This window comes from Pseudophryne corroboree, chromosome 6 (assembly GCF_028390025.1).
Source record: "Pseudophryne corroboree isolate aPseCor3 chromosome 6, aPseCor3.hap2, whole genome shotgun sequence".
Lineage (NCBI taxonomy): Eukaryota > Metazoa > Chordata > Amphibia > Anura > Myobatrachidae > Pseudophryne > Pseudophryne corroboree.
The window spans coordinates 505,327,115-505,351,980 of NC_086449.1; the positions used below are offsets into that span (position 1 = coordinate 505,327,115).

General features: G+C 44.7%; 1 protein-coding gene across 11 annotated transcripts in view; it reads right to left on the bottom strand.

The window, feature by feature from the left end:
- NAV3 (neuron navigator 3) overlaps positions 1-24,866 on the bottom strand; it is a 1,127,960-nt gene that overhangs the window by 175,103 nt on the left and 927,991 nt on the right. For all 11 annotated transcript variants that reach the window (XM_063927407.1, XM_063927402.1, XM_063927399.1 and 8 more), the window contains one exon: positions 15,494-15,626. In XM_063927407.1, the coding sequence (XP_063783477.1) occupies positions 15,494-15,626 (133 nt within the window). The remainder of the gene's footprint in view (positions 1-15,493; positions 15,627-24,866) is intronic.

A 24,866-nucleotide genomic window follows, 5' to 3' on the forward strand; every position in this document is an offset into this window, starting at 1 on the left:
AAAAAATGTAAGTCTCTAAAAGTAGCATAAAAGTAGCATAAACCCTGCTCCAGTTGTAATAAACAGGCTGCGTATCCGAACAAAATGGTAAAATAGAAGCTATGCATTTCTTAAACAAACTAAATCTAATTTTTTTTATTTCACAAAGCATTAATAAATACACTATATGGACAAAAGTATGTGGATGCCTGACCATTACACCTTCGGGGACTGTAATGATATTGTATTCAAATACATATGCTTTATTATAGAGTTGGTCCTCCTTTTGCAGCTATAACAGCTTCCACTCTCCTTGGAAGGATTTCCACAAGATTGTGGAGTGTTTCTGTGGGAATGTGTGCCCATTCATTCTGTAGAACATTTATGAGGTCAGGGACTGATGTTGGATGAGTGGGCTTCTCTCGCAATCTCCATTCTAGTTTTTCTCAAAGGTGCTCGATGAGGTTGAGGTAAGGAATCTGTGCGGGCCAGTCAAGTTCTTCCACACCGAACTCATCAAACCTTATCTTTATAGTCCTTGCTATGTGCACTGGGGCACAGTCATGTTGCAATAGAAAAGGGCCTTTCCCAAACTGTTGCCACAAAGTTGGAAATGTAGCATTGTCCAAAATGTCTTGGTATGCTGAAGCATTAATATTGCCCTTCACTGGAGATAAGGGGCCTAGCCCAAACCCTAAAAAACAGCCCTATGCCATTATCCCTCCTCCACCAAACGTCACCGTTGTCATAATGCAGTCAGACAGGAAACATTCTCCTGGGGGTATATTTACAAAGATTCGTGTTTTGGCCGTTTTGAAGGGTGTTTGAACTCGAATGGTATCGGGTGCATTTTACTGCAACTTTTTGAATCCTGATACGATCATTCACTAAGCTGCCGAGTTTTGCACAATCGTTTTTTCCGATGTCGATGTGATTCGTAATTTCTCTATCGTCCTAGTGGATGCTGGGGTTCCTGAAAGGACCATGGGGAATAGCGGCTCCGCAGGAGACAGGGCACAAAAGTAAAGCTTTCCGATCAGGTGGTGTGCACTGGCTCCTCCCCCTATGACCCTCCTCCAAGCCAGTTAGATTTTTGTGCCCGGCCGAGAAGGGTGCAATCTAGGTGGCTCTCCTAAAGAGCTGCTTAGAAAAGTTTAGCTTAGGTTTTTTATTTTACAGTGAGTCCTGCTGGCAACAGGATCACTGCAACGAGGGACTTAGGGGAGAAGAAGTGAACTCACCTGCGTGCAGGATGGATTGGCTTCTTGGCTACTGGACATCAGCTCCAGAGGGACGATCACAGGTACAGCCTGGATGGTCACCGGAGCCTTGCCGCCGGCCCCCTTGCAGATGCTGAAATAAGAAGAGGTCCAGAATCGGCGGCAGAAGACTCCTCAGTCTTCTAAAGGTAGCGCACAGCACTGCAGCTGTGCGCCATTTTCCTCTCAGCACACTTCACACGGCAGTCACTGAGGGTGCAGGGCACTGGGAGGGGGGCGCCCTGGGAGGCAAATGAAAACCTATTTTGGCTAAAAATACCTCACATATAGCCTCCGGAGGCTATATGGAGATATTTAACCCCTGCCAGAATCCGTTAAGAGCGGGAGACGAGGCCGCCGAAAAAGGGGCGGGGCCTATCTCCTCAGCACACAGCGCCATTTTCCCTCACAGAAAGGCTGGAGGGAAGGCTCCCAGGCTCTCCCCTGCACTGCACTACAGAAACAGGGTTAAAACAGAGAGGGGGGGCACTAATTTGGCGTTAGAAATATATAAAAAAGATGCTATAAGGGAAAACACTTATATAAGGTTGTCCCTATATAATTATAGCGTTTTTGGTGTGTGCTGGCAAACTCTCCCTCTGTCTCTCCAAAGGGCTAGTGGGTCCTGTCCTCTATCAGAGCATTCCCTGTGTGTGTGCTGTGTGTCGGTACGTGTGTGTCGACATGTAGGAGGACGATGTTGGTGAGGAGGCGGAGCAATTGCCTGTAATGGTGATGTCACTCTCTAGGGAGTCGACACCGGAATGGATGGCTTATTTAGGGAATTACGTGATAATGTCAACACGCTGCAAGGTCGGTTGACGACATGAGACGGCCGACAAACAATTAGTACCGGTCCAGACGTCTCAAAAACACCGTCAGGGGTTTTAAAACGCCCGTTTACTTTAGTCGGTCGACACAGACACAGACAGGGACACTGAATCCAGTGTCGACGGTGAATAAACAAACGTATTCCTTATTAGGGCCACACGTTAAAGGCAATGAAGGAGGTGTTACATATTTCTGATACTACAAGTACCACAAAAGAGGGTATTATGTGGGATGTGAAAAAACTACCATAGTTTTTCCTGAATCAGATAAATTAAATAAAGTGTGTGATGATGCGTGGGTTCCCCCCGATAGAAAATTATGGGCGGTATACCCTTTCCCGCCAGAAGTTAGGGCGCGTTGGGAAACACCCCTTAGGGTGGATAAGGCGCTCACACGCTTATCAAAACAAGTGGCGGTACCGTCTATAGATAGGGCCGTCCTCAAGGACCAGCTGACAGGAGGCTGGAAAATATCATAAAAAGTATATACACACATACTGGTGTTATACTGCGACCAGCGATCGCCTCAGCCTGGATGTGCAGAGCTGGGGTGGCTTGGTCGGATTCCCTGACTAAAAATATTGATACCCTTGACAGGGACAGTATTTTATTGACTATAGAGCATTTAAAGGATGCATTTCTATATATGCGAGATGCACAGAGGGATATTTGCACTCTGGCATCAAGAGTAAATGCGATGTCCATAACTGCCAGAAGATGTTATGGACACGACAGTGGTCAGGTGATGCAGATTCCAAACGGCACAAAGGTGTATTGCCGTATAAAGGAAGGGGAGTTATTTGGGGTCGGTCCATCGGACCTGGTGGCCACGGCAACTGCTGGAAAATCCACCGTTTTTACCCTAAGTCACATCTCTGCAGAAAAAGACACCGTCTTTTCAGCCTCAGTCCTTTCGTCCCTATAAGATCATATCTGCCCAGGGATAGAGGAAAGGGAAGAAGACTGCAGCAGGCAGCCCATTCCCAGGAACAGAAGCGTTCCACCGCTTCTGACAAGTTCTCAGCATGGCGCTGAGACCGTACAGGACCCCTGGATCCTACAAGTAGTATCCCAGGGGTACAGATTGGAATGTCGAGACGTTTCCCCTTCGCAGGCTCCTGAAGTCTGCTTTACCAAGGTCTCCCTCCGACAAGGAGGCAGTATGGGAAAAAATTCACAAGCTGTATTCCCAGCAGGTGATAATTAAATTACCCCTCCTACTACAAGAAAAGGGGTATTATTCCACACTATATTGTGGTACTGAAGCCAGAAGGCTAGGTGAGACTTATTCTAAATCTAAAAAATTTTTGAACACTTACAAAGGTTCAAATCAAGATGGAGTCACTCAGAGCAGTGATAACGAACAGGAAGAAGGGGACTATATAGTGTCCCGGGACATCAGGGATGCTTACCTCTATGTCCCAAATTTGCCCTTCTCACTAAGGGTACCTCAGGTTCGTGGTGCAGAACTGTCACTATCAGTTTCAGACGCTGCCGTTTGGATTGTCCACGGCACCCCGGGTCTTTACTAAGGTAATGGCCGAAATGATGATTCTTCTTCGAAGAAAAGGCGTCTTAATTATCCCTTACTTGGACGATCTCCTGATAAGGGCATAGTCCAGGGAACAGTTGGAGGTAGGAGTAGCACTATCTCGGATACTGCTACAACAGCACGGGTGGATTCTAAATATTCCAAAATCGCAGCTGATCCCGACGACACGTCTGCTGTGCCTAGGGATGATTCTGGACACAGTCCAGAAAAAGGTGTTTCTCCCGAAAGAGAAAGCCAGGGAGTTATCCGAGCTAGTCAGGAACCTCCTAAAAACAGTGCATCATTGCACAAGGGTCCTGGTAGAAAATGGTGGCTTCCTACGAAGCAATTCCATTCGGCAGATTTCACGCAAGAACTTTTCAGTGGGATCTGCTGGACAAATGGTCCGGATCGCATCTTCAGATGCATCAGCGGATAACCCTATATCCAAGGACAAGGGTGTCTCTCCTGTGGTGGTTATAGAGTGCTCATCTTCTAGAGGGCCGCAGATTCGGCATTCAGGATTGGATGCTGGTGACCACGGAGCCCAGCCCGAGAGGCTGGGGAGCAGTCACACAAGGAAAAAATTTCCAGGGAGTGTGATCAAGTCTGGAGACTTTTCTCCACATAAATATACTGGAGCTAAGGGTAAATTTATAATGCTCTAAGCTTAGCAAGACCTCTGCTTCAAGGTCAGCCGGTATTGATCCAGTGGGAAAAACATCACGGCAGTCGCCCACGTAAACAGACAGGGCGACACAAGAAGCAGGAGGGCAATGGCAAAAACTGCAAGGACTTTTCGCTGGGCGGAAAATCATGTGATAGCACTGTCAGCAGTGTTTCATCCCGGGAATGGAAACTGGGAAGCAGACTTCCTCAGCAGGCACGACCTCCACCCGGGAGAGTGGAAACTTCATCGGGAAGTTTTTTCCACATGATTGTAAACCGTTGGGAAATACCAAAGGTGGACATGATGGCGTCCCGTCTGAACAAAAAACGGGACAGGTATTGCGCCAGGTCAAGAGACCCTCAGGCAATAGCTGTGGACGTTCTGGTAACACCGTGGGTGTACCAGTCGGTGTATGTGTTCCCTCCTCTGCTTCTCATACCTAAGGTGCTGAGAATTATAAGACGTAGAGGAGTAAGAACTATACTCATGGCTCCGGATTGGCCAAGAAGGACTTGGTACCCGGAACTTCAAGAGATGTTTACAGAGGTCTTATGGCCTCTGCCGCTAAGAAGGGACTTGCTTCAGCAAGTACCATGTCTGTTCCAAGACTTACCGCAGCTGCGTTTGTTGGCATGGCGGTGGAACACCGGATCCTAAGGGAAAAAGGCATTCCGGAAGAGGTCATTCCTACCCTGGTCAAAGCCAGAAAGGAGGTGACCGCACAACATTATCACCACATGTGGCGAAAATATGTTGTGTGGTGTGAGGCCAGGAAGGCCCCACAAAGAAATTTCAACTCGGTCGATTCCTGCATTTCCTGCAAACAGGAGTGTCTATGGGCCTCAAATTGGGGTCCATTAAGGTTCAAATTTCGGCCCTGTCAATTTTCTTCCAGAAAGAATTGGCTTCAGTTCCTGAAGTCCAGAACTTTGTCAAGGGAGTATTGCATATACAACCCTCTTTTGTGCCTCCAGTGGCACTGTGGGATCTCAACGTAGTTCTGGGATTCTTCAAATCACATTGGTTTAAAACCAGTCAAATCTGTGGATTTGAAGCATCTCACATGAAAAGTGACCATGTTCTTGGCCCTGGCCTGGACCAGGCGAGTGTCAAATTGGTGGTTTTTTTCTCAAAAAAGCCCATATTTGTTTGTCCATTCGGACTGGCAGAGCTGCGGACTCGTCCCCAGTTCTCTCCCTAAGGTGGTGTCAGTGTTTCACCTGAACCAGCTTATTGTGGTGCCTTGCACCTACTAGGGACTTGGAGGACTCCAAGTTGCTAGATGTTGTCAGGGCCCTGAAAATATAGGTTCCAGGACGGCTGGAGTCAGGAAAACTGACTTGCTGTTATCCTGTATGCACCCAACAAACTGGGTGCTCTTGCTTTTAAGCAGACTATTGCTAGTTGGATGTGTAATACAATTCAGCTTGCACATTCTGTGGCAGGCCTGCCACAGCCAAAACATGTAAATGCCCATTCCACAAGGAAGGTGGGCTCATCTTGGGCGGCTGCCCGAGGGGTCTCGGCTTTACAACTTTGCCGAGCGGTTATTTAGTCAGGGGCAAACACGTTTGTAAAATCCTACAAATTTGATACCCTGGCTAAGGAGGACCTGGAGTTCTCTCATTCGGTGCTGCAGAGTCATCCGCACTCTCCCGCCCGTTTGGGAGCTTTGGTATAATCCCCATGGTCCTTTCAGGAACCCCAGCATCCACTAGGACGATAGAGAAAATAAGAATTTACTTACCGATAATTCTATTTCTCGGAGTCCGTAGTGGATGCTGGGCGCCCATCCCAAGTGCGGATTATCTGCAATACTTGTACATAGTTACAAAAATCGGGTTATTATTGTTGTGAGCCATCTTTTCAGAGGCTCCGCTGTTATCATACTGTTAACTGGGTTTAGATCACAAGTTGTACGGTGTGATTGGTGTGGCTGGTATGAGTCTTACCCGGGATTCAAAATTCCTCCCTTATTGTGTACGCTCGTCCGGGCACAGTACCTAACTGGCTTGGAGGAGGGTCATAGGGGGAGGAGCCAGTGCACACCACCTGATCGGAAAGCTTTACTTTTGTGCCCTGTCTCCTGCGGAGCCGCTATTCCCCATGGTCCTTTCAGGAACCCCAGCATCCACTACGGACTCCGAGAAATAGAATTATCGGTAAGTAAATTCTTATTATCAGGCAGTGTTTTACGGGAGTGATGAGTAAAACACTGCCTGACAAAACACAAGGAATCCCGGCCGGATCTGTGAGATCCGTGCAGGACTTCATTGTGTACCTTAAAAAGGTTTTTAAAGTGTTTTAGAATCTGGAAAAAATTGCGTGGGGTCCCCACTCCTAAGCATAACCAGCCTCGGGCTCTTTGAGCCGGTCCTGGTTGAAAAAATATGGGGAAAAAATTGACAGGGGTTCCCCCATATTTGATCAACCAGCACCGGGCTCTGCGCCTGGTCCTGGTGCAAAAAATACGGGGGACAAAAAGTGTAGGGGTCCCCCGTATTTTTTGAACCGGCACCGGGCTCCACTAGTCAGAGAGATAATGCCACAGCCGGGGGACACTTTTATATAGGTCCATGCGGCCCTGGCATTAAATCACTAACTAGTCACCCCTGGCCGGGGTACCCTGGAGTGGGGACCCCTTAAATCAAGGGGTCCCCCCCTCCAGCCACCCAAGGGCCAGGGGTGAAGCCCGAGGCTGTCCCCCCCATCCATGGGCTGCGGATGGGGGGCTGATAGCCAAGTGTAAAAAAAAAGAATATTGTTTTTTGCACAAGAACTACAAGTCCCTGCAAGCCTCCCCCGCAAGCTGGTACTTGGAGAACCACAAGTACCAGCATGCGGGGGTTAAACGGGCCCGCTGGTACCTATAGTTCTTCTGCAAAAAAAATACCCAAATAAAAATAGGACACACACACCTTGAAAGCACAACTTTATTACATACATTCCGACACACACATACTAACCTATGTTCACATGCCGACTTGGCCCACGTCTCGACGGCGATTCCAGGGTACCTGAAAATAAAATTATACTCACCTAAATCCTGTGTGTCGTGTCCTTTTGTAATAATCCACGTACTTGGCAAAACAAAAAAACGGAAACCCGACCACGCACTGAAAGGGTTCCCATGTTTACACATGGGACCCCTTTCCCCGACTGCCAGGACCCCCCCTGACTCCTGTCAAAGAGGGTCCCTTCTGCCAATCAGGGAGCGCCATGTCGTGGCACTCTCCTGATTGGCTGTGTGCTCCTGTAGTGTCTGTCAGGCAGCACACGGCACAGATACAATGTAGCGCCTATGCGCTCCATTGTAGCCAATGGTGGGAACTTTGCGGTCAGCGGTGAGGTTACTTTCGGTCAACCGCTGACCGCAAAGTTCCCACCATTGGCTACAATGGAGCGCATTAGCGCTACATTGTATCACTGCCGTGTGCTGCCTGACAGACACTACAGGAGCACACAGCCAATCAGGAGGGTGCCACGACGTGGCGCTCCCTGATTGGCAGAAGGGGCCCTCTTTGACAGGAGTCAGGGGGGGGTCCTGGCAGTCGGGGAAAGGGGTCCCATGTGTAAACATGGGGCCCCTTTCAGTGTGTGGTCGGGTTTCTGTTTTTTTGTTTTGCCAAGTACGTGGATTATACAAAGAATACAAGATTCCCTGGATTATGTGAGTATAATTTTATTCACAGGTACCCCAAGGATTCTACATGGAGAAGAGGACCGAGCCTCGTGGGAACATAGGTAAGTATGTATGTATGGAGGTGTGCATGTATGTAATAAACTTATACTTTCACGGTGTGTGCGTCCTGTTTTTTTGGGGGTATTTTTTTAGTAGTAGTACTACTACAGGTACCAGTGGGCCTGGTTTTCCACCGCATGCTGGTACTTGTGGTTCTCCAAGTACCAGCTTGCGGGGGAGGCTTGCTGGGACTTGTAGTACTGCTACTAAAAACAATATTCACATTTTTTTCAAAAGGCTATCAGCCCCCCATCCGCCGCCCTTGGATGGGGGGGGACAGCCTCGGGCTTCACCCCTGGCCCTTGGGTGTCTGGAGGGGGGGACCCCTTGATTTAAGGGGTTCCCACTCCTCCAGGGTACCCCGGCCAGGGGTGACTAGTTGGGTATGTAATGCCAGGGCCGCAGGGACCAGTATAAAAGTGTCCCCCGGCTGTGGCATTATGTACCTGGCTAGTGGAGCCCGGTGCTGTTTTCAAAAATACGGGGGACCCCTACGCTTTTTGTCCCCCGTATTTTTGGAACCAGGACCAGGCGCAGAGCCCGGTGCTTGTTGAAGAAATATGGGGGAACCCCTGTCATTTTTTCACCCATATTTTTTCAACCAGGACCGGCTCAAAGAGCCCGAGGCTGGTTATGCTTAGGAGGGGGGACCCCACGCAATTTTTTATTCTGTTTTTACACTAAACAGAACCTTTCCCATAGATAACCATGCACAGATCTCACTGATCCGTGCATGGTTATCCAAACTCGACTGGAAAAAGCAGGTTTATTTTTTTGCTGCTTTTTTAACGATTCGAAAAAAAACAGACCCGCACTTGAGCATTCAGAAACTAACACCCAAATACGAATGAATAGTGAATGGCCGTATTGTATGAAATAACAGCCGCGTTTGACCGATGGTCTATTCATTCGTATTTCGGAACTTTGCAAATCAAACCATTACGAATAGTCCAAACACTGCCGAGATTGGTGCTTAGTGAATTCCCGGATTGGGACTTAGAAAAAAAACCACAAATCGGACAAACTCGAATTCTTAGTAAATATTGGCCCTGGTTTCCACCAAACCCAGACTAACCCATCTAACTGACAACCAGAGAAGCCTGATTTGTCACTGCACAGAACATGTTTCCACTTCTCCACATAGCAGTGCTTTACACCACTCCATCTGACGCTTAGCATTGGACTGGTGATGTGAGGCTTGCATGCAGCTGCTCGCCCATGGAAACCCATTCCATTATGCCCACGCCACACAGTTTTTGTGCTTACAATAATTCCAGTGGAAATTGCGAACTCTTCAGTTATGGAATCAGCACAGCAATGGCGACTTTTACGCACCATGCGCCTTAGTAGTCGTTGACACAGCTCTGTGATTTTACGTGGTCTTCTGCTGTTGTTCCTAAATGCTTCCACTTAATAACAATATTAATTACAGTTGACCGTGGAATATCCAGTAGGGATGAAATTTCACAAACCGTCTTTGTTGCAAAGGTGGCATCCTACCACAGTACCATGCTTGAAGTCACTGAGCGCTTCAAAACAACCCATTTTGTAACACAAATGTTTGCAAATGGAGACTGCATGGCTAGGTGTTTGATTTTATACACCTGTAACAATGGGTCTGATTGGAACACCTGAATTCATTAATTAGGACGGTGTGGCCACATACTTTTGTCCTCATAGTGTAGCTCCTCCATTATAGCGTTTGTCTAAAACTTAGCATGAACTGATGTGACAGGTAAGTTTTAGACTGTAAAGGTAGGGAGTCTGTCACGGAAGTTTCGCTGGTCCAAGGGGCCAGCATGAAGGATTCCTTCTGAACAAAACAGAGTAAACATTGAAGAATTTCTCAAAAGTTCCTGCATAGGCTGGAGAAGGGGGGACTAGGAAGAAGGTAGTGCGCTGCAATGCCATTATTTTGAAGGTTTTCATTTGAGGACCTGACAGGTCCTTTAGCTTGTATGACACATTGGCATACTTCTAAGTTGGCATGCCTCCATATTCTGCCAGAGAGTTCAGTGTACCCCAACAAATGCAATCCTAACAAAGATGCAAAAAATTATAGTTAATAATAAATAATAATAATTTTATTTATATAGCGCTCTTTCTCCAGACAGGACTCAAGGTGCTTTACAGAAATCAAAACAATAAACATAATACAAAATATTAATACAGCAATACACAGGCCACACAGACAAAAAAAATGAAAACCTAGAATGCATAGAGTAATCATAATGCAGGGTTGGTGTAGGCATTTTGGGTAATAACTTCCATGGGCTGTGTATTCCACCCTCACAGGTACCAGGTGCGGCAGCCATCTTGGGCGCACTGTGTAGGATTACCCTGGGTGGAATAGTCCACCCCTAAAATAGATGACACAAAATGGAGGTGATTGCAGCGTCCTAACGTTCAGCGTAGGGTACCAACAAAACTATAAGGTCCATGTATTTTCATCCCATCCACAAGCGTACCAGATGAGGCAGCCATGTTGGGCGCACTACGGAGGTTACACTGGGAGGTAAGCCATACATGGGCCCAATGCATACATGGGAGAACGGGCAGTTGTGTAGTGTATGATATAAACTATATGAACAATCCACGTGAGGCACATCCTGCCTGCAGAGGAACCATCAGAGGCCCCCATTTGGGGTGCACTGTGTTAGATGCTGCTGGCAGGGTGTGCAATCAGTGGAGGTACACCTCACAGGAATGCCACACGGTGGGGAGGAAGTATGCAGTAAAAGTTTTTTTGGTTTTTTTTTTTTTTTTAAAGAAAGCACATGGTGAGATCACCTTTGCAGGTAAACAACGAAAGGAGGGAAATTATCCTGGTCTCATAGGATAAGTGCGGGGGGTATGAGATTGTGTAGTTATAGAAACTTACTTAGTGTAGCAGCTATATCATTCACCAGAACAAAATGTATGAGCTTTGAAGGATCTCATTGACTCTCAGTATAGGAAAGTGGGGGTTGAGCAGGCAAATGATTTATGTGTGGACTTAAGGCCAGAACAACCGAAGGGAGTTCTTTATATGTATAAGATGTGCATGGGGACATTATTGGGTCAATTGTACATGTTATACTGGTCAGTAGGATGTTTCGGTGTAGTGACTCATATATGCACTGCATCGGAAAAAGACCAGTGGAGCAGCCACTAGTTAGACAATGAGCATCCTGCACTGGTTTGTAAAGGGAGGCTTGCAGTGGACTTAAATTATGCCAGAAGTAGCAAGAAAATGCAGGGGGAAACAATGTAGTAATTCTGCATGTAGGAAGAAACTATAGAGGACAAATACATTGTGTAGAACTGACACATATGTGATCCAGGTTACAGGGGAGTATAAAGAGCTGTGGGGCCTACCATAAAGCACCACACTCATACCTGTTTCAATGTGTGTGGGATCTCTATGCTTGTCCTGTGACACAATCTTTCCTGTGATAAATTTGGAAAGATGGTGCATGTGCAAATGAGTGCAAAGAGTGGAACAGTGCCAGAGTCTTTGCTTCCGAATACATCACTAGAATGATGGTGCCCAGTGGCGTAAGTTAATACTAGACGCCCGGAGGCGAAATAAATGATGGTGCCCCCTCCTTTACTTTCACCACCAACACCCCAGCAGCCATGGCCAAATTAAGGGTCACATGGACCTGGAGCAGAAAATGATTAAGGGCCTATTGTGAGGTGCAAAGGTGCCGCAGCCAGTGCTGTGTGATAAATTACTTGAAAAAGGTATTGGTCAGGCTGTAGCTCTAGTCGTTTTTTTTAAAGGCTACTGGTTACCCAAACTAACACGGGGCTTAATTCAGACCTGATCGCTCCTCTGTGTTTTTGCAGAGGGCTGTGATCAGATAGCCGCTGCCCATAGTGTGAAAACCCACCCGGTGCAAGTGTGTGAATGCATGCGTACGCTCTGCAAAAACTTCGCCAGACAGCGGACATCTGCAAATGCATTCGCAACTCACTCACCATCTAATGATTTTTCCATTCTGTGCAGTTTGTGCGTAGCCCAGGACTTACTCCTACAGTGCGATACAAACAGGCTGATTGAGGACAGAGCGGACAACACACACCCTCCCTGAAACCGCTTGGGAACGCCTGCGTTTTTCCTGACACTCTCCGAAAATGTGCAGTTACCACCCACAAACGCCCGCTTCCTGTCAATCAGCATGCGTTCGCCTAGTGATTAAAAAGGACACAGGATTTTTTTTAGCTGTTTGGCGTCGCGTCTCCGCATTACGATCCCTATGCATGCGCAGTCATTTGATAATCGGCCGGTGTACAACAGCCATCAGGTCTGTATTAGGCCCACGGTACATTACACCATTTTCTCCATTGTTGTTAAGGGCAACTGTACTTAAACCTGAGCGCCAGTTTTGATAAATATGATAAATATGCCCTAATGATGTAATGCACAGTGTGGATTTAATAGTGGACAGTACTATATGGTGGGTGTGGGTTCACAAGCTGGATCCATATTAAATTTAGCGGCATATGCAGATGCACAGCCACACATATGTAAAGTCTCACATACACACAGCCATATGCACACACAGCCACATATACGCAGACACACAAGCGCGCACACACACACACAGCCACATATACAAATCCACACATGCACACACACAGCCACATATATACACAGCCCTATATACAGAACCACACATGCGCGCGCACACACACACAGCCACATATGTACACAGCCATATGCACACACACATACTAAGAAACTTTTATGTTCTCTTGTTGGCCACCTGTCCTGTACGCAAAGGATAAGTTAAACCAAAATCTAGTATCTATAGATAGGCTAACATGTTATGAGAGTGGTTGTATCTTTTATAATTTTGAGCTTGTAGTGTAACAAGCTTGCAGACGTCCTGTGCAGATATGGATTTAGACATGCAGGGCCAATTATGTCATGGCATCTTATCCGAAAGAAATGTAAATGTTTTGACATGCATTTCCTCAAAGTAGTGGTTCATGTAGATGATTTACACAGTTTGTGACTGATGCAAGGCTGAAGCTGTAATATTCTATAAAACTTTATTTCTAGATTTCAGCTGAAATAAAATATAAGAGCAACAATGAAAACTGTCTTACCTATAGGTATATAATTTTAGTTTTGGTGTTCAGTGGTCATTTAAATACAATTTGTAGTTAATCTATATGCATAGTTCCCTATGTGGGAGGGTCCCATTTCAGTGATTAATCTCCAGCTGTCCAAAATTTAAATCAAATCTCCTATATTCTTCTGAATCTTTACTAGAGCTCAACTCAGGCTGCCAGGGGTGCTACTAAGGAGTTTCTTTGCAAGGACAATAATTTGCTGTAATCACAGTGATTCACTGTAGATGCTCAGGAGTCCCTGCTGACAAGTCTCTTTATCCCCCCCTCATGGAATCCCTGGCAGGAGAGACAGCAACACATCACCATCTGTGCTGGTGTGCAATGATCCATAGCATACTGCTGCTACTGAGCTGCGACTTAGGGTAAGATAAGATTTTTTTGTTAGTAATCTTTAATTAAACACATTTGCTTCATTAGAGTATCTCATGTTTATAATGATTAGGAAGATGCTATAATAGTATTTAAAAGAGCACATCTAATAAAAACAGGTAGGGCTTACAGGTTTCAGGCAGTCCAGTGTTCCCAATAAAATAACATCTAATATACAAAAAAAAATACTTATATGTTTAGGGATGAATTCACACAAGGTCAAATTGGATTTGGAATTTAGTGCATAGACATCACATTTATCATGTGTATTGCGCTGAGAAGAAAATAAATATCACAGTGAATAATTGCAAACAAGAAACCCTGTATTGCAGGCAGTAATGTCAGCACCAATACATTCCCACGTATATATTGTTACTAATGTTATATAGAAATATCTTGCAACAAGCATTTAAACATGCCCATATATGGAGCTAGACACGCCCTTTGGGTGGAGTATGACATATTCCCGCAATAGTGCTCAGTGTTTCGCATGCTGCGTTCTACATCGGGTATGGGTCCTTGGCTCGACTCAACTTAGGTCGAAAGTCGTTAGGTTGACCACTGAAGGTCGACATGGGCATTACGTCGACATGCACTAGGTTGACATGGGCATTAGGTCGACACGTACTTAGGGCCGTCTTAACAGCAGTGTAGGCCCCTGTGCACAGCACTGGGCTGCACTGCACTGGGCCCCCTACCCATCCTCTAGTGGTAGGGGTGGGGGGGTGCTATCAGCGGCAGCTTTGATGTGGGGGTGGTTCTATCTTCCGCTCAGCATGTAGGACCTGGAGCAGTAATTTCTGCTAATTACTCCTTTACAGCACAGATGGGGCTACACTGTAGAGGGAGCATTGGGTTAAATGAAGAAGCCCTGATACATGACTTCCAGGGTGGTAGAGGGTGTTTAATACGTAGGGAAGGGGTGGATAGTGGAGTGGGCTTAATATTTATCATTTTCCAGTGGGAGGACAGCTTGCTTGACTGCAGATATCTCAAGTTCCTGAAAATATATTTCTTAGCTTTGAATGGGAAAAAAAAAACTAGAGAGTCCCACCTTTCAGGAGATACTGGGGACTTGGGGATCAGAGTTCAGGAACCAGAGCAATTCACCAATGAAAATCTAAAATTGCATATTAGGCGTGTGGAGCTGGAGCAGGGACCAGCTGCTTGAAGGCTGATATCTCTGGTTCTGGGCATAATAGAGACAAGCTGCCAGTTTCCAACAAAAGTGGAGAGTCACAGCTTTTGGAGTATACCTTCAGAAAAAATCTAAGTCAGACAGAATCCAAGATATTTGGCTGGGAAGAGCAATTAACAGGTTTGGATGGGGACCACTGCTTTCAAGATGGATATCTCCGGTTCCCCAGGTCCAACTTTAAAAAATCTGGTACCCCTGGAAAGAGGGGACCCTCAGCTATCAGCCTAAGGTCCTTATACTCATGGGGCCCTTGGGCAAGAGCCCACTGAGCCAATACGACAGACGGCCCTGCACGTACTAGATCGACAGGTGAAAAGGTCGACATGAGTTTTTAAATAAAATTTGGTGTCGTTTTCTTCATAAAGTGACAGGGAAGCCCAATTAGTGCACCATGTCCCCTCGCATGGCTCGCTTTGCTCGCCATGCTTCGGGCAAGGTGCCTTGCTGCGCTCGGCACAGGTTACCGTTCCCAATTGTAGTCCACGTGGATCGTCAAGTATGAAAAAGTCCAAAAATTTGAAAAAATTGTGAACAACTCATGTCGACCTTTTGACCTGTCGACCTAGTACATATCGACCTAATGACCACGTCGTCCTATTGACCATGTCGACCTAATGCATGTCGACCTTCAGTGGTCGACCTAAGCTGTGTCGACCTAACGACCGTATCCCTCTACTACAATCTCCCTGATTCTAGATTTCAAAAGTAGGCAAGTATGTTAACTTTAATAACATGCATTGATTTGTAAATAAAGGAGTCACTAGTTTGGATCTTCATATTGATACTCTTACCTGTGTTTGAGCAGTTTTTCGAGGAGACACAGAGTTGGAATAGGAACCAACAGAAGATGTATTTAGGTCATCTGTGCTGAGGTTATCAAGTGTGTCACTAAGGCCACTGCTAGCAGAACTGCTGTCATCCCAGCTACAGATAAATACATGCAATTAGTGTTATTGCCATACACAGTACATCGTGACAAAATAGTACATAAACTATAATCTGATTGAAAATAACTTTTTATAGTATCTTGAAACAAATAAAGTATTCAAATGTATTCACATGCGATTTCAAAATTCAGTATGGTAGAAAATAGACATTACTGTATATCTACAGGTAGGAAAGGGTGAAGTGAAGGTATTTATACTTATATAGAGCATACATGTTTGCATATTAAAAAAACCTGATGTCAGTGTCACAGAACTGTGGTGGGCCAAGTTGTAGCCCATAGCAACCAAACAGTGAATGCCCTTGGGAGATATATACAGCAGAGACATTCTAACTATGAAATAACCTTGACGCAAAAGAGAATTAAAAAAAAAAAAAAAGAGGATGATTGCAAAGCTTAAGATAGAATATGCTTAATGCTTTTTCAATGCATGTTTGCATTCATCCTTTAGAACTCCCACAAAGGACAATAGAGCCAATCTGACAAAGTAGTTGAATGTGGAAGCTACTGTACAACTGAACCTCTGTCAGATTTCTATTCTCTGCCAGGAATATCTGAGAAATACCATTTGTGCACTAAAGTTCATATGAAATGGTTTAAAATGCGAAAATAAAAAACCTAACTACTTCTAAGAAAACGATTTCTAAATTGCCTACATTCATCAAAGTCTTTGAATATGCACTGCAACCATATATTTCTTAGCCAAGGTTTCCTGAAAGGAGAGAGCATTTATCTAGCGTGACAATTGAGAGAACTACACAGAAAAATAGATCCATCATTCACACATAGGTAGTAACATTTTTAAGTAAAAAGGATTTTAACAAAAAAACTATTAAAAAAATAAAATAAATACAGTGTGCAACTAGTTCCAATTTTGTGCATTTACCAGTCTCACATACCAATATCCTCATAGAGATTCTCTCGGATTGTAATGTTGTGTTCCCACTTGCACATTCCATATATTTTAGAACCCATGAAATATTTAGGCAATGTCAGGGATCATTGCTCTCTTATGCATATGTAATGGAAATGGAAATAGATATCAGTAAACAAATATGTTGACATATGTTCAGAATATATCTGTACATATTGCTAATTCCTGTGTGGTTCAAGTCACAGGCTGACGTGTCGGATACAGATTGAGGGGTGTTTTGCTACGTCTGTAGTGTGAATAAAACACAAATTTACAGAAAAGCTAGCTGCAGTACATTGCACTGTGCAGCCGCACAGCACACTGAGTATTTGCCAAATTCATATGATCACCTGCCACCCCTTAATGAGTTTATTTGAATATTGACATAAGTGACAATGATATATTCCTACTAAAAGTGTACTTACTGACAATATTTAAGGTATGTAGCTATATGAGTTGTTAATAACTAAAAACATAACTTTTACGATTGATTGATTGATTGATTGATTGATTGATTGATTGATGAAGATGTAAATGTCATTGATTTGTATTATTGAGATGACACCTGAGCTGCATATACTGTATATGGAATAAGGGAAATTCCTGGTAAAAACTAAGCTACAATAAACCTGATTTGTATCTAGTGTTAGCATATCAATCATGTACAGTCTAAATGAACATACAGTACATGAAGTGCTCATAATGAATATAATGATGCAAATAATGACATGAAAGTATATATGTGAGCTAATTATGATTCTCCAACATAGCCCCTGTTATCTGATACAGTGGTACCCTTAATCAATTTGGTTCAGGTTACTGCAATGGAAATATAAGTGAAAAAACAAGGATCAGCGCATGTTGCTGTGGATTACATAGGTCACTTTGTATGGTGTGCCAATTGCAGTAATGCCTTGATGTTTGTTGAAATCTAAGTAGCTAATCTAGTACCCTACTTTGTATGTGGATGTGATATTACTAATCCCCAAAATAGTGTACAAGCTACAATTGAACACTTACACTGGATTAGATACACCTTTAAAAGGATGGGTAGGACACCCCCTTGTCCCCTTGCCCCAAGACAGTGTAAACTCTTTGGCAGTCAACAAGGTGGCAGAAAAAAATCCTTTGAGATTGTGGTCCAAGGTAAATGCAACATCATGGAGTTGCTGCAGATTTGTCATCTGCGCACTCATGTTGCAAATCTGCTGTTGCATCACATCCTAGAGATGGTCAGTTCGATTGAGAGCTGGTGAATGGTGGAGCCACTGGAGTACACTGAACTCATGTTCATGGAACTAGTTTGAGATGACATGCGCTTTGTGACTTGGCACGTTTCTGCTGGAAGTAGAAATTGCAAGGTGGATAGACTGTGGCCATAAAGGGATGCATATGATCAGCAACAATACACGGGGAGGCTTTAGCATTTAAACAATGCTCAGTTGGTAATAAGGTGCCTAACTTATGGCAAAACATACCCTTCAGCAATAAATTGTAAGAGGAGTGCTCGTCACTGCCTCTGATTACACAGGCCACCAGGCACTAGGACCCAGAGTGGCAGCTCCTGGAGGAGTGACCTCCAACTATGCATGCACGGTAACATGCTGTGTCTTTCCTTCTCAGCATCGGCATATTGGACATGTGTGTCTGTGTAGCGGAGAGCAGATGCCCCACAGTTCCACTATATCACCACTGCATCGTATAACAAATTCCACTGCCACCACTATGCAACATATACAGCCAATGCATACCAGGTATACCACAATGTATAGCAAAAGCTCCTGACTGCAACTGGGAATTCCTGTTATCCTGTACCTGCTGTTAATCCTATGTTGACCTGTTTTTAGCAGGATGGAACCATGGATTCATGTTGTGCAGGCCAGTCGCAATAGCAATTGATATTCACCAGACTAGATTTTCCAATCTTCAACTGTTCAGATTTAGTGAGCCTGTGCCAACTGTTGTCTCTTGTTCTTAGCCGTCAGGGGTTGACACCATTGTCTTCTTTTGCTGTAGCCCATCCACCATGCTTGCTGACTTTTGTTTGCTGCCTCTGGGAGGTATGGGGGGCATGGCGCAACTAACTGGGCGGTTTCGGTAGTGGAGACAATATGATGCGACTGGGCGTGAATCATGTCATCATGCCACCTGGACTGCCCACTTCACTTAAGACAGGTGGAGAGGGCCTCCAGGAGTCTTACTGGCCTCTTCCAGGCATCCGGGAGAGCCACCCAAGATTTGGGAGTGTCCTTCTGTAGTTGTTTAGGAAGAGCAATCAAGGTTTAAAGTCCTTTGCATTCAGAGATGCTCTTCTGCATACCACTGTTGTAATAAATAGTTGACAATCATAAAGTTGACACCACAATGTCGACAGTTGTGATGTTAACTTGCAACCTGTTAGTATCCTTAGAATGTTCACATGTTCATAATGTCAACATCTGAAATGTTTATATGTGAAATCCTGACATTCGCAGAATGACAACATTAGAGTTAGGTTTCTCCACGGTTTCAAAACATTTTTCAAATTTCTGCTAGGCCACGGTATAACCTATTGTCTCATACATATACAAGCAGACTGTATAACTAAAAAGGAATACATACATCTTCCCGGTGGGCGGGATGATGGCTGTCAAGATCCCGACAGCGGCATCCCACTGTTAGAACGCGAGCAGCAGGGCGAGCACAAAGGGTCCCCCTATGGGCTTGCTGCGCTTGCCACGCTGCTGGCTCGGTGGCTCGTTGCGCTTGCCACAGGTTCTATTCCAACTCTATGGTGTTGTGGACACCTACGAGTGGGAATAGCACCTGTGCGCTGGGATTCTGGCTGTCGGGATTCCAGCGTTGGCATCCAACCGACACACCCGCATCTGGCTAGACACCCCCTGTTACCACCCAGACACAACCACTGAAATTGTATCTCTGGGGTATATTTACTAAGGTCCCGATTTTGACCGAGATGCCGTTTTTTCTTCAAAGTGTCATCTCGGTAATTTACTAAACTCAAATCACGGCAGTGATGAGGGCATTCGTAATTTTTTGGAAGTCCAAGAAAAAAATTACGAATGAATACACCATCGGTCAAAACGCGGCTGTTTAAGTATGAATCTCGGTAATTTACTAAGAAGTGCAAAGCAAAAAAAAAAAAAACACTGCCGTGAAAAATTACAACTCGTAAAAAAGTGCTAAAAAAAACCAGACCTGCTTTTTTTCCCCGTGATTGGATAGGCATGCACGGATCCATGAGATCCGTGCATGTATATCAGTGGGAAGGGGTGGGAAAGTGGTTATTTTCGGGGAAAAAAATGCGTGGGGTCCCCCCTCCTAAGCATAACCAGCCTCGGGCTCTTTGAGCCGACCCTGGTTGCAGAAATATGGGGGGAAAAATGACAGGGGTTCCCCCATATTTAAGCAACCAGCATCGGGCTCTGCGCCTGGTCCTGGTTCCAAAAATACGGGGGACAAAAAGAGTAGGGGTCCCCCGTATTTCTAAAACCAGCACCGGGCTCCACTAGCTGGACAGATAATGCCACAGCCGGGGGTCACTTTTATATAGTGCCCTGCGGCCATGGCATCAAAAATCCAAAAAGTCACCCCTGGCTGGGGTACCCTGGGGGAGTAGGGACCCCTTCAATCAAGGGGTCCCCCCCCCAGCCACCCAAGGGCCAGAGGTGAAGCCCGAGGCTGTCCCCCCCCTCCAATTGGCTGCGGATGGGGGGCTGATAGCCTTTTGTGAAAATTAAAAGATATTGTTTTTTGTAGCAGTACTACAAGGCCCAGCAAGCCTCCCCCGCATGCTGGTACTTGGAGAACCACAAGTACCAGCATGCGGCGGAAAAACGGGCCCGCTGGTTCCTGTAGTACTACTACTAAAAAAATACCCAAAAAAAGACAAGACACACACACCTTGAAAGTAAAGATTTATTACATACATCCACACAAACATACAAACATACTTACCTATGGCCCCACGCAGGTCGGTCCTCTTCTCCAGTAGAATCCAAGGGGAACCTGTTGAATAAATTATACTCACCAGCTCCAGGGTCCCAGGCTCCTCGTAGCATCCATTTGTAATCCATGTACTTGAATAAAATAAAAAAACGGACACCCGAGCCACGCACTGAAAGGGGACCCATGTTTGCACATGGGTCCCCTTTCCCCGACTGCCAGAAACCCACTCTGACTTCTGTCTAAGTGGGTTTCTTCAGCCAATCAGGGAGCGCCACGTTGTAGCACCCTCCTGATCGGCTGTGTGCTCCTGTACTGACTGACAGGCGGCACACGGCAGTGTTACAATGTAGCGCCTATGCGCTCCATTGTAACCAATGGTGGGAACTTTCTGCTCAGTGGTGAGGTCACTTTCGGTCAACCGCAGGGCAGAAAGTTCCCACCATTGGTTACAATGGAGCGCATAGGCGCTACATTGTAACACTGCCGCGTGCTGCCTGTCAGTCAGTACAGGACTGAAGAAACCCACTTAGACAGAAGTCAGAGATTACAAATGGATGCTACGAGGAGCCTGGGACCCTGGAGCTGGTGAGTATAATTTATTCAACAGGTACCCCTTGGATTCTACTGGAGAAGAGGACCGACCTGCGTGGGGCCATAGGTAAGTATGTTTGTATAGATTCTAAAAGTAAGGAGCGCTGGAATAATTAAATTGAATATAAAACGCACATACCAGTAAATAAAAGAGTAGTTAGTAATAAATGTTACAGCTCTTTTTGTGAATAATTGGTGGAACGGGGATGTTGCTAATATTAGCTTTTCCAATATAGAACAGGTTGGACAGTCTTTGTGAGCGGATGTAAACTGTCCCTACTTTCCCTGCTTGTACCTTTTAGCAGCTTGATGCTCCTGCACAAGTGTCTGCCGCAGTTGTCATAAAGCCGTCTTCCCGTTGCTGCGGCCGCTCCGGCTTGATCTCTTCATGCGGTCACGTATTTTTAGCGTGTCAGCGTTTGCATGCACTGACTGAAGGTCCTCCGTTTTCCTCACCGTGGTAGGCTCCAACGCGTTTCGGGTTCCAAAAACCCTTTAACTAGGATGTTGATGGTTTGTTTGGACTTCCTTTTTATGTTTAAAAAACTTTATTAATTTTATTTTAAAACAGGAAATGTTAAAACAGGAAATTATAAATAAAAAGCGGCAACCATGTGCCCTTATGATCCCTATGGGAAAAAAATTATTTTAAAAAAAAAAGACAAGAAAGTTTCTTTACTAAATGGTATGGCGTTCAATAAATTAATCTAATGAAATGATAAATTTGTAATGGTGACCTAATGGGATTAATTATCTGAAAATTAAATATATAAAGTATGTTTATAATGATAATTTTTTATATAACAATTCACGGAATTAATTATCTAACAGGAAGGCATTAACATCTATTTCAACATTTAGTCCCTCTGGTTGTAAAGTTCTCATATAATATATCCATTTGGTTTCCTTCTTTCTTAATTCAAGGCTTATGTCTCCTCCTCTCCAATTGATGGACATTTTTTGAATTCCTATAAATTTCAAGCTTGATGGGTCACTGTTGTGACAATCTTTGTAGTGTTTAGAAACACTATGTGTATCCAACCCTTTGTGTATATTATATATATGCTCGGAGATCCTGATTCGAAGTTTCCTCTTGGTTTGTCCAATATATTGGAGTCCGCATGGGCAATAAAGAAGATAGATGACTCCTTCTGAGTCACATGTGATCCTCTCTTTGATCTTGTATGTTTTCTTAGTTATTCTTGACATAAACTCAGAGATTGGTTTCGTGGATTTGTTGCCTGTTATCTTACACGGGCGACAGCACAAACAGTGGTAATTACCTTTTCTATCTTCTTGTTTTAAAGTTTCCATCTGCGTATGACTTCTGACCAAGTTTTGTTTCAGATTTCTGGCTTTTCTGTACACCATCTGTGGTTTGTCTTTTATATATGGTTTTAGTTGTTTATCCAATTGTAAAATATGCCAGTGTTTCTGCAGTATACGTTCAAATTGGTGATGTTGACTGTTGAATTGTGTTATGAATAATATTTTATTGTCCATATTATTGGTTTCTTGTTTGTATTGGTACAATGATTTCCTATCCATATTGGCAATCTGTTCAATTTCAGTTTGAAGATCTTCTTCTCTGTACCCTTTGTCTATGAATTTGTTTTTCATGGTTTGACATTGTTGTTTGTATGTTTCTGAATGTGTACAATTTCTCCTGAGTCTTCTAAATTGTCCGTTGGGAATATTCTTCAACCAGTTGATATGGTGGTTGCTGCTTCGACTGAGTGTGTTATTGCCACTGCATTCTTTTGTATGGTTTCGTGTACATATCTGATTTTCCTGGATGAAAATTTCCAAATCTAAGTATACCACCATATCCCTGCTTACAGTGGATGTGAACTCCAGTCCAAAGTTGTTATTTTCCATGTATTTAAGGAATTCAGACAAGGTATCTCTGGGCCCACTCCATATAAACAGTAAATCGTCAATATATCTCTTCCAAATGACGATGTATTCCCTAAATGGATTATTTTCCCAAATGGACTCCTCCTCCCACCTAGCCACGAATAAATTTGTGTAGCTAGGTGCGAAGGAGGAACCCATAGCTGTTCCTTTCTTTTGATTATAGAACACCCCTTGATTCCAAAAATAATTTCTGTTCAGTATGTATTGTATGCAGCTAATAATGAAATTTATCTGTGAATTGGGGAGTTCTGTGTATTTGGATAAAAAGAATCTGCTGGCCTCGCTACCGATGTCATGAGCTATACACGTGTATAACGAGCGAACATCGCTCGTACAAAGGACATAATGATTTTGCCATTCTATAGTTTCTATTATTTGTAGAATGTGTAAGGTGTCTTTCAAGTATGTTTGTATGTTTGTGTGGATGTATGTAATAAATCTTTACTTTCAAGGTGTGTGTGTCTTGTCTTTTTTCGGTATTTTCTTAGTAGTAGTACTACAGGTACCAGCGGGCCCGTTTTTCCGCCGCATGCTGGTACTTGTGGTTCTCCAAGTACCAGCATGCGGGGGAGGCTTGCTGGGCCTTGTAGTACTGCTACTAAAAACAATATCTTTTCATTTTCACAAAAGGCTATCAGCCCCCCATCCGCAGCCAATTGGATGGGGGGGACAGCCTCGGGCTTCACCCCTGGCCCTTGGGTGGCTGGGGGGGGACCCCTTGATTGAAGGGTTCCCCACTCCCCCAGGGTACCCCGGCCAGGGGTGACTAGTTGGATTTTTGATGCCACGGCCGCAGGGCACTATATAAAAGTGACCCCCGGCTGTGGCATTATCTGTCCAGCTAGTGGAGCCCGGTGCTGGTTTTAGAAATACGGGGGACCCCTACTCCTTTTGTCCCCCGTATTTTTGGAACCAGGACCAGGCGCAGAGCCCGATGCTGGTTGCTTAAATATGGGGGAACCCCTGTCATTTTTTTCCCCATATTTCTGCAACCAGGGTCGGCACAAAGAGCCCGAGGCTGGTTATGCTTAGGAGGGGGGACCCCACGCATTTTTTTTCTCCGTTTTACAGTGTTTATTTAAAAAAAAAAAAATGAACCCCAGCACGGATCACACAGATCCGGCCGAGATTCATTTTGAAAAAGTCGGCAGTGTTTTGCTAATCACTGCCGTAAAAAAGGTAAAAAAAAACACGAATGTTAGTAAATATACCCCTCTCTGTGAGCAATTTGGATCTGCATCTTTAAGGGGTAACCATTGGGATGCATGGGAAGCGTGACTTAGATGCATGAGCAGACAGAAAACATCAGCTGCTTACGTCCACCATTGCCACTGCGTCCACCTCTGAATCAGGCCCATTGTCTCAGCTGAATCTTTCTGTTGATAACATTGCTACAGTGATACTTGAATTGATGGTTCGGGGGGTAATTCAGAGATGATCGCAGCAGCAAATTTGTTAGCAGTTGGGCAAAACCATGTGCAGTGCAGGGGGGGGGGGACAGATATAACATGTGCAGAGAGAGTTAGATTTGGGTGTGGTGTGTTCAAACTGAAATCTAAATTGCAGTGTAAAAATAAAGCGGCCAGTATTTACCCTGCACAGAAACAATATAACCCACCCAAATCTAACTCTCTCTGCAAATGTTATATCTGCCACACCTGCAGTGCACATGGGCCCTCATTCCGAGTCGTTCGCTCGGTAATTTTCTTCGCATCGCAGCGTTTTTCTGCTTAGTACGCATGCGCAATGTTCGCACTGCGCCAAGTAATTTTGCTATGAAGATAGTTTTTTTACTCACGGCTTTTTCTTCGCTCCGGCGATCGTAATGTGATTGACAGGAAATGGGTGT